We start from the raw sequence: 10,179 nt of genomic DNA on the forward strand, positions 1-10,179 counted from the left end.
AATCAATTTTCAACCTTTGAGGAAGTATTAACAAAGTTCAATTTCATGTGTAACAAAAGAGAGATGATTCATGTAAACACCTTGAAGTAAATTATGAAAGCATCTGCTTTGTGCTCGACATACGGAATTACTCATTCTAGTGTTAGATCAGAGTAAAATAAATTAACAAAAAAATCACAGAATAAACTAAAACAATCATGTTAGTAAGCCAACCTTGAACTAAGACAGTCATGTTTAACAACTTCAGATGGTTTTCTCTACATATTTTCAGTATCAGTTTCGGATTTGTTATCATGTTATCTTGTAAAAGAGTCATCCAGTAAGACCTTTGCTTAAATTGCCACCTCCCTCCGAGTATTTCCACACTCTTGCCAGCCAAGTTGACAGCATATCAGCTACCATCAGGCTATTCTTAGAGATCCACCACACCGGATAAGACAGAACTCTACTATAACAGTAGTTGTTGACAAAACACAACACACCGTATCCAGCAACTTGTAAGTCCTGAGGGGATTACAGCCTCTGTGCTGTTCCGGGATACATTTCCAACACTCTGCTCTCTGTAAAATATCCATGGAATCCCTGTGCCACCCTGTTACCCCATGATAGGAATAACTGGACGAGCATAGTGGTGGCTCAGCCTCATACCACGCAATTATCTCAATTAACACCAGTGCAGGACCTGCTCTAAGCCTTGAGAGAACAGCATTGCGAGGGTGCTGTATTGAATTCATGAGATGGAAAAAGGTTGGAGAGGGAGGAAGGCGAGGGAAGCAAACGAGTTCACATTGTAACATGACTCTAGAGTGACGCCATTGGTTGTTGCTCCTCATTCCATTGTTTGATACTTGCCTTGGCAGGAACATGAGGTGTTATAAAATATGCATCCTGAACATAACTTCTATAAACCCAGCGGGAGACCTCCAAGTCTATCCATCATCATATCGTTCTCCCATCAACCACCTGTGCTGCTATCACAGCTCAATTTGTCATCTGTCACTTGTCAGATTTTTGGAGAGATTTTGTTGTAGAAGTAGCAAAGTTAGAAAAGACTCAGATCACCACAGAGCAGCAGGAATAACAGTCAAAGTCAAACAGAAGGTTTTAAAATACTGGCATTTAAGTCAAAGTGGGTAAGACTAAATTTTGTCTGTTAACTTTTGTGAAGGGTCTGAGAAACTGCCTTTATTAAAATAAAATTATTTTAATGTACAATGGTCCCTCCTTTATCGTGGGAGTTACATTCCTAAAATAAAAAATTTAAAGATGTTTTAAGGCTGTAAAACCCCTCACTACACACTTTATACACCTTTCTCAGACAGTCATGAATATTTTCACTTTTCTCTCTTATTTAAACAAGCTCAAAGATACGTAGCAAAATAAGTCAAGTATTATAAAATGAAACCAAAGATCAAACCCTGTTTTCAGGTCCAGGACATGGGAATAGAGCAGCTGTGAAAGAATTCATTAATGACTCAATGGTACAGAAGTAGAGGAAGCAAGCAGAAGAAGCTGAGTAAAGTTTGACTTATCTGACTGTTTTGTTTTGCTTAATGCGCCTTATAATCCGAAAAATGCAGTAACTTCTACCTTCCATTAGCATCTCAACTTTTTGTTTGTTTTTGTTTGTTGAAAATTCTATTTTCATTCAACTTTTATTGATAGGAGAACATATCACAAGCTGCACCACAGAAACAAACATATCAGTACATAGTCTAAATTTTATCCTGCTCATCAAACAGGTTGATATTTCATGCAATGGATTATAATCTAAAATGTAAGTCTTTGTAAATGGTCATGGAACACGAAGTGCAGTGGCAAAAGAGATGCCATTACTTTGTAGCTGTTAGACCATAAAGATGATTGTACTATATATTTAGGTTTTTAGAACCAATGCCTATTGGAAACCAATTGATATCAAGATATATCACTGAACCATACAGTATTTTGCACAAATGTCAACCATGGTGTCACACAAGACAGGGATCATTAAAGTCAGTATGAATGGTTCTGTTGATTTGGGAAAACTTGCTCAAAGCTTCAGAGGTGAACAACCAGTGCTCTTGGCAGCATTTGTTTAGTCAGCACCAATAGTTATTCACAGTACATGACTTGGTCCATTGTCTTTTATTTTGCAGGGGACGTGGACTTTCATCTTTGAAAACAACTTTCATCACATACAAACAGCCCATTTGTTATTCCGTCTCATCTGTTTCTGTATTTAGAACTGACTGGGAGATCCAGATTCAGATGTCACAGATCTAGTGACTAGTCACAGATGTCAGACTACTTTCTCATGTTCATGACCATCCAAAACACTCGAGTCTATGACCAAAAGACTTACCAACTCTCTATACATCATCAGGAGAAGATAGGTCCTAAAAGTGTTGCTGGCAGTCAAACACACATGAGGGAGAGTGTTCACATGTTTCAAAAGTTGGAGCAAGAGGGAATGACAGCATGAGTATTGTGCTAGTTATTAATCTTTTAATCTTATTTTTTTTATGAGAATTACTTGTTACTTTATTTTAATGAATTGATCTAAAACTATACCTTAAATGCAACGTGTTACATTACAAACATTACAAATCTAAATGTATCAATTTTCATGAATAAAGCAGTAAATATTTTTTTTGTACTTGACTAATTTCATAATATAATCAATGAAAACAATTACAATGGTTACAGTAAATATATACATCTGCTCCCCCCAATGTTCCCAATGAATTTTGTGCAAAAAAAAGCTTTTGACTTTAAATACAGCTGAGGTCAACGCTACAACTGCTTTTGAGTGAATGCTCTAACCATGAGGAGGCTTGTCAATCTGAAACCATATCTTAGGAGCCTGTCTTCACCCACTCTGTCAACACTAGCCCTGCTGTCTACCCCGTTCCTCTGCTCCATCCATTTACTAAGCTTTCTATATTAAGGCCCAGATGCCTCCTCCCCTTCTCTGCCCATCAAATTGCTGTACATACACATTTCATCAGTGGAATTCTGTAGTACATTACACACACACTACTTGGTATTCTCCTGTTACACTCTATTATGATTTCAGTTTTAATGCACATATGATCAACTGCAACTGCTAAGTGTGTACACCGAGCATTATGTTTAGGATTGGAGTAACTTTAAGGGGTTTTATGTGTTTCACACCCCTGAAGAGCTGCTGACAGCATATAAAATTACAGTGATGCCTGCTTTAAATAGTACCTCTCCAGTATATACTTTTCAAAATAAAGTTTTCTGTGTTTGTCAAGCTTTAAATATTACTGTATGTCTTCCAAGAATCCCATATTTGTAATATATCCATATCTTTATCAGTTCCTTAACTAATCAGTACTTCTCTCTAACATTTAAAATTTTAACAAACATGCAGATTAATCTGTACGAAATAAGTATGCACTGAATATTCCTTTATATTATTCTTGATTTGTGTTTTTTTTGTCATTTATATTAAAAAAAGAAGACAAATACTTTTTTTTCTTCTTTTTTTTTCTTTTTGCTCTTTTTTGATGTTGACATTTTTTATCCATCATCCGTAAAAGGCTGGTGGGGAGTTGTCATCACCCTACCAGGTGGGCGGACACATAAGTTTGTGAACATGATAGCTTAAGAAAAGGGTGACAAAGATTATGAAGTTCATACCATAGGAGCAGCTACTAAAAATATTGCACAATTTCCATTTCAGTAAGCTCAAGGGTAAGGTCGGTCAAGTTTCCTAAAAATCTTGAATGTGATAACTGTCACTTAGGATGTTTTACTGATGCCACAGTTGCATCAACTAAAAATCTCTGACAGGGTAAAATCTTAGGGTTTAGAGGTCAAGTTCTATATAAGTCTTGTCAATTGATAACTATGTTCATGAGCAGGACTGGGATCAAAAAATTGACGCTGGCATTTTTGGTCCATTATTAATAATCCGATTCCCCTCTCGCCCCTGCGGGTGGTCTATCCTTCAAGCTCGGGTCCTCTACTAAAGGCTGTTTTTAGGACTGCACTCTTCTGGCCAGAGATATTGGATGTTGTTCCTGGGATGTGCTGGAGCAACTCCCCTAGCTTTGGGGGGTTCACTGCACCAAGTGCAGATTGCGGGATCGACTCCTGACCAGGGTGTCTGTATCTAGTAAGGGTCCCTAGGCTAGTAGTGATGGGATTTCCGGCTCTTTTTAGAGATCCGGCTCTTTCGGATCGGCTCACTAAAAAGAGCCGGCTCTTTCGGCTCCGAACCGGCTCTTCAGGTTGTTTTGTTGCTTTAATTAATTTATTATTAACAATAATATAAAATTATGCACAAAAGGAATTACTAACGTAAAAAAACAGTGGTTTTATTTATATATGTTTATATATAAATATATGCGGTGGCCCCTAGAGACAAAACACGTACAAACTCCAAAACACATTTCTAGCATGAACTGAACTTCCAAAGCAGAGCTACTAGATCACTTAAATTACACAATTGAAAGCATGTGTGTATTGTTTGTGTATTTATACACAGGCACTCATATATATTCAAATAATAAAAAAAATTTAAAAAGAAGTTCATTTACCTGTTACTACCACACACCAAATCCGGTCGTTGGTACTTGCTGGCTTGTGTAGCCACAAGATAGCAAAAGCTCAACACTGCGCCCAGCATCCTGGAGCACTTCTGTTGTCTTTTGTACGTGTTTTGAGTTTTTATGTGCTTCTGAGTTTTTACGTGCTTCGGAGTTTGTACGTGTTTTTACGTGTTTTGGAGTTCGTACATGCTTCAGAGTTCGTATGTGATTTGAAGTTTGTATGTGCTTTGTCTCTAGGGGCCACCGTAAATATACTTTTATTTATTCACTCCACATAAAATGTAATAAATAAATCATATAATACAAAAATCAACTATTCACATTTCAACTTTTAACTATTTAAATTTTCAGCTTTCTCCTTTTACAAATTTAAAGTGAAAACAACACAAAACACTGCAAACCACAACACAATTAAATATAAATTATAATATGAAAACAAAAAGAACATGCATATTCTCTGTCATATGGGCCCGCATGAATAAACTTTCTGAATCCTTTATCATCTGCAACCAAAAATAGTTGTGGATGATTACTATTAGGGATGGGTATCGTTTAAGTTTTATCCGATACTGGTGCCAAACCGGTACTTTTGACGGCTCGAGGAGCCGGCTCGCGTCGTTCACGTCAAAGATCTGGCTCTAAGAGCCATTTCGTTCGCGAACGACCCATCACTATAGGCTAGACCCTCAATGCAAACCAAGCCTACTTTGGATATGGACGAGAGACAGATAACTGAAGCCATAACAGGTTGGTACAATTATTGTTGTGACAATTAGATTGTGCCGTTATCAGGGCCGTTGCTAGCCATTTGGGTGCCCTAAGCACAAATGCTTTATGGTGCCCCCCCCGCCACTGAAAAAAAAAAAAAAAAACATTAATACTTTTGAATTTCTCAGTGGAATTTGTTTAATTAAATAACAACAAACATGACAGTTAAACAAATAAATAAGGTTAAAGGAGGTTAAAAATACTGTTACAAATAAATACTGAAACAAAAATTGAACATTGGAACAAGAACAAAGAGCCTGGCAATAATGTGTAATTTTTTTATAAAAAAATAATATATATAATATAATAGTATTATTATTAATATATTTACAAATAGTTTCACAATAGAATTTAAATAAGAAACTTAAATAAGAAAAATAAGAATTTGAACACAAAAGCCACATTCCTTAAGTAACTATGTTAAACATTTTTACAATTCGTTGTCAGAGTATGCCCTAGAGTCTAGGGCATACTCTGACAACCAGAAAATGCAGGCGTGTGCCTCTCTAGGGCCTAGAGAGGCACACGCCTGCATTTTCTGGTTGCAAAATCAGCTATAAGGTCATCATATGATAGCTTCTGAGCCACGTCACCATTGATGCTGATAACAGCCAGACCACTTAAACGTTCCTGCCCCATTGATGAACGCAGGTACGTTTTAATGAGTTTGAGCTTTGAAAAGCTTCGCTCAGCAGAGGCAACTGTGACAGGCAGGGTCAGTGCAATACGCAGAGCAATCCACAGATTGGGATATACCTCTTGAAGCTGATTGTCATGTAAAAATGACAGCATTTCCAAAGCAGACGTCTGTGGTGGCAGCTGAGGAAGGTTGATGATTTCCTGCATCATCTCAGGTCCATCAATGTCAGCTACTCCCTTATCTGTCAGTGTCTTCTGTACTTCAGTGCAGTGTTTTTTTAAATCCTCCTTGGACATCCCATTCACTTTGCTGAAATCAAGCAGCACTCCATATTTCTCCTTCACTTGATTCATGGTCTCAAACCTCTCCTGTAGGGAGATTAAAGCAGAGTCCACAACACAATTGAAAAATGTGACCTCAAGCTTTTTAAGGGCATCATGGAGGGGCTCATCAACAGCTTCATATGCAAACTGCCTTTTTGTGCTCCTGAGCCTTTTCTCCTTCAACTGTGGTTCTATGTTCAGGGCCTCACAGAGTTCTTTGGCAGCTGACACAGCCTCATCAAACCCAGACTGTCTGTATTTAGAGAGGTTACTTTTGGCAGTGTCAATGAGCCTGACAGCAACATCGAGCTGCATGGAGCTGGACTGTAGTAACTTGTTCACCTGGTTTGTGATTGTAAGAAGTTCACACCACACGATGGAGCAAATCAAAAATCGAAATGAGGCTACTTCCTCAGCAAGCACTTGAGCCTCCACCTTTGCGACTGCATCACTTACAGCTTCTCTGGCCTCCAGGAGAGCATCCCTCACTTCTTTTGTCTGACTCCGGACAGCAGTTACACTTTGAAGCCTGCTTTCCCATCTAACGTCACTCCAAGATTTAAGTGTCAATTTCACATGTTTTGTTAAAATGGCCCATCGCTGGGTGGCACTGGAAAATAAATTGAACAACTTCTGCAAATACCCAAAGTAGCCAGTTGCATCTGGAGAGGACTTGGCAGCATCAGCTATGACCAGATTCATCGTGTGAGCTCCACAAGGCACAAACAATGCTCTCGGGTTTAATTGTAGCAGTCTGGCCTGAACACCTTGCTTCTTCCCCTTCATGTTGGCCCCATTGTCATAGGCCTGTCCTCGACAGTTTTCAAATGGAATGCCAAGCTCCTTCAACTTGTCAAGGACAACATTGGACAGGTTAAGGCCAGTTGTTTGCTCCACATTTATATAGCCAAGAAAGTATTCTTTAATATCTGGTTGTGCTTGGAAACAAACAATGCGTACTATGACTGACATTTGTTCAGTGTGACTCACATCTGGAGTACAGTCAAGAATGATGGAGAAGTATTTTGCCAACTGGATTTGCTTCACAATGGCGCGGAATGTTTCTGAAGAGATAATCTGAATTAGTTCGTTCTGTGTCTCAGGGCTGAGGTAATGTGTGTGGGAACCTTCATCTTTTATGTTGGCCAAGTGATTTGCCATTACAAGGTCATATGTTGCCATAAGCTCTACTTCCTTCAAGAAGTTGCCATTGTCCGGCTCATAAAGACAGTCAGAAGAGCCCCTAAAAGACAAATTTCTGGAAGCCAGTGAGAGAGTTATTGAGAGTAATCGTTTGAGAATCTCTCGCCACTTTTTCCTTTCTGCCTCTAGTAAGGTCAACTCCTGTTGATCTATTGCCATGCTTTTCTTTAGCCGTGTGTCCAGTTCTCTCCACTTAAGCATGCACTGTATGTGGTCTTGGCTACACTCATGACCCCTCAAACGGATGTTGATGTTCGACCAGTCACTGAAGCCCTCTGTACTCAGCTTTATATCCTTCACACTGAAAAGCTTACATGCAAAGCAGAACACAGCATTGTTCTGCGGTGAGTACACTAACCAGCTCCGGTGAACCTTTTCTCCATTGGGAAGAATTTTGAACTTAAGGCTAGTGTGAAATGCTCTTCCATCAGGCCCCTTTGGAAAATTAAAATCAGAGCTGACATTAAAAGGACCTCTCCGCACAATTTCAACACGATCAGCATCTACAATGTGAGCTGGCCAAAGAGCAGGATCGGTTGAAGGGGGCACACATGTCTCCACAGTGTCACTTTCTGATAGTCTCTCAGTGACAGGACTCTCAGTGGTACTTGTGTATGGAACTGTACCTGAACTGGTGGTTGATGGTTCTTGTTCTTCTTGGCTAGGGATTGTTGCAGGGTCTACAATGGCTGGTGGTTGATGTCCAGGGATGGCACTACTACTGGATGGTTCATCCTGTCCTTGAGATCCTCCTTGAACATATTTAAGCATTGACCCTGCATACAAGAGAAAATATTCAGGGATTTTACAGAAATACAATTTTGAATCTACAGTAGGCCTACGAAAGATTGCATTATAAGACTAATAAATTAAGTAAGTCACTGGTACATTTAAAAATTACTAACTATATTTTACATGTATAGATTTTCATAATGGCAAATGGCAATATAAACATGCTGTACATAATTTGATATAAATGCGCAAGTAGGAAATCTATATTACTGGAAGATATAGGTTTCATATTACAGTTTCACCAACAGATGTCGCCCTTGATCTATGAACCTAAAGAAAGACGAGAACTATTTATGTGTTCAGACGTCAATGGCATAAATAAGATATGCGTCTTTATAGATATCCTGAAATGCAGCAACATACAAAGTAATCTTGTCTAATCTGATAATAATACTTGACTGCATCACTGACCTATCCCAAAGTTAAGGTTAATCAGTAGCATGCATGACGTTAGCCAGCTAGCAACCTGAGGAGGGAAATGCTAGTCTCACGAATCACGATAACGTTAGCAATCGTGAGTCACGATTGCTAACGTTATCTGAAAACCGTCAATTGAGTGACCATGATGAGTTGCTTTTAGTAGTCCATTCTATATTCATATCCACAACGTAAACAAACTACCCAACATCAATCATTTGCAACATTTGTTAACACAGTATGAACACTGCTAACAGGAGCTATCACAGAGTTGACGGACATGAGCGTGCAAGCAAGGGCTACAATAATGAACTTTTTTTATTATTATTATTTAAACATTGCCTTACCGGCAAGCGACGCCTGAGTTTCATCACGCTTCCTCTTCTCTTTCTTTTCTCCGCTCCCGACTCCTGTTGCCGTTTCGAGGCCATGTTCAAACAGGTGTTTACCAATTATAGAACAGACCACTGGGAGTGGGGGGGGGGGCACCAGGAGGAGACTGGAGACAGGGCACAAAGCAGATTCACCCCTTTTCTCGGGAAAATTGTTTTATGTTGCTTTTGTATTGTTTAACCATATTAATGCATATGATATTTATAGTATTAATATGGTTTACTTTTTTTTTTTACGACCCTGATTTTTTTGGTGCCCTACCGGCCATTTGGTGCCCTACGCAGTGTGCGTTATGTGCGTTTGCGGAGCTACGGCACTGGCCGTTATGGTGCATGTCTGATGCAGGGGCGTCAACACCTTTCTTATATCACCACTCTGAAGACCGATGAGCATTGTCAACAGGTTTACTGACATTCAAAAGGGTAAAACTAAAAACAAGACAAAAAATACAGTCATGACATACATATGTGCAGCATAATATGCATTTTTATACCACCCTGCTACTACATAGCATACGTCATGTAAACTTTTTAAACTACTACTGATGCTATCCCAGATGACCTCCAAAATCACAGGTAACTAGCTTAACAAAAGATATAGCTTTACAGCCAAATACTGCATTAGCGGGCAACATATTGTACAAAAAACAAAGTTGCAACTTATACTTTAAGTACATACCGGCGATACAACCATAAACAGAAGATGTGGACAGTATTTTTTCCAACAGGACACCATAAACTGTGTGCCAATATGTTTCCCTTCTTCTTGCTCACTTGCTTTGCTTGACTGAGCGGACTTCCTGTTCAATAAAGTTTTTTTCCAAAATAAAGCCGTTTGTAAAGTGCATTACTTGGAGCAACCACAGATGGCGCTGTAAACACATAAAAAATAACAACTGACAGAGAATGATATTTTAGTGATACAACATTTTACAACTTTTAGTGATAACAGAGCACTCCCCGCCTGGTGTGAATAAACGCCACAATTAAATATTGGGGTAAACAACATGTTAAGAAGGCACCAAAGGTACAATCTCTGAGTTAGGTCTGGTTAACACCTTTGTACCATCTGATTTGGCTAA

The 10,179-nt window shown here is 38.9% G+C and overlaps 1 protein-coding gene across 1 annotated transcript; it reads right to left on the reverse strand.

Annotated features, from left to right (window-relative positions):
* Positions 1 to 5,663: 5,663 nt before the first annotated feature.
* Positions 5,664 to 9,093, reverse strand: LOC120722784 (zinc finger MYM-type protein 1-like). The gene is made up of 2 exons (XM_040013927.1): positions 9,053 to 9,093; positions 5,664 to 8,272 (listed from the first exon to the last, which is right to left on the reverse strand). Exon 2 carries the CDS (start codon positions 8,265 to 8,267, stop codon positions 5,844 to 5,846), a length of 2,424 nt encoding a protein of 807 aa, XP_039869861.1. The 5' UTR covers positions 8,268 to 8,272; positions 9,053 to 9,093; the 3' UTR covers positions 5,664 to 5,843.
* Positions 9,094 to 10,179: the final 1,086 nt, after the last annotated feature.

The sequence above is a fragment of the Simochromis diagramma genome, unplaced genomic scaffold (assembly GCF_900408965.1).
Source record: "Simochromis diagramma unplaced genomic scaffold, fSimDia1.1 OVJJ01000705.1, whole genome shotgun sequence".
NCBI classification, from domain to species: Eukaryota; Metazoa; Chordata; class Actinopteri; order Cichliformes; family Cichlidae; genus Simochromis; species Simochromis diagramma.

Coding starts and splice junctions, on each gene's coding strand:
- LOC120722784 (XM_040013927.1), bottom strand. CDS start 8,267: ATGCTTAAATATGTTCAAGGAGGATCTCAAGGACAGGATGAACCATCC.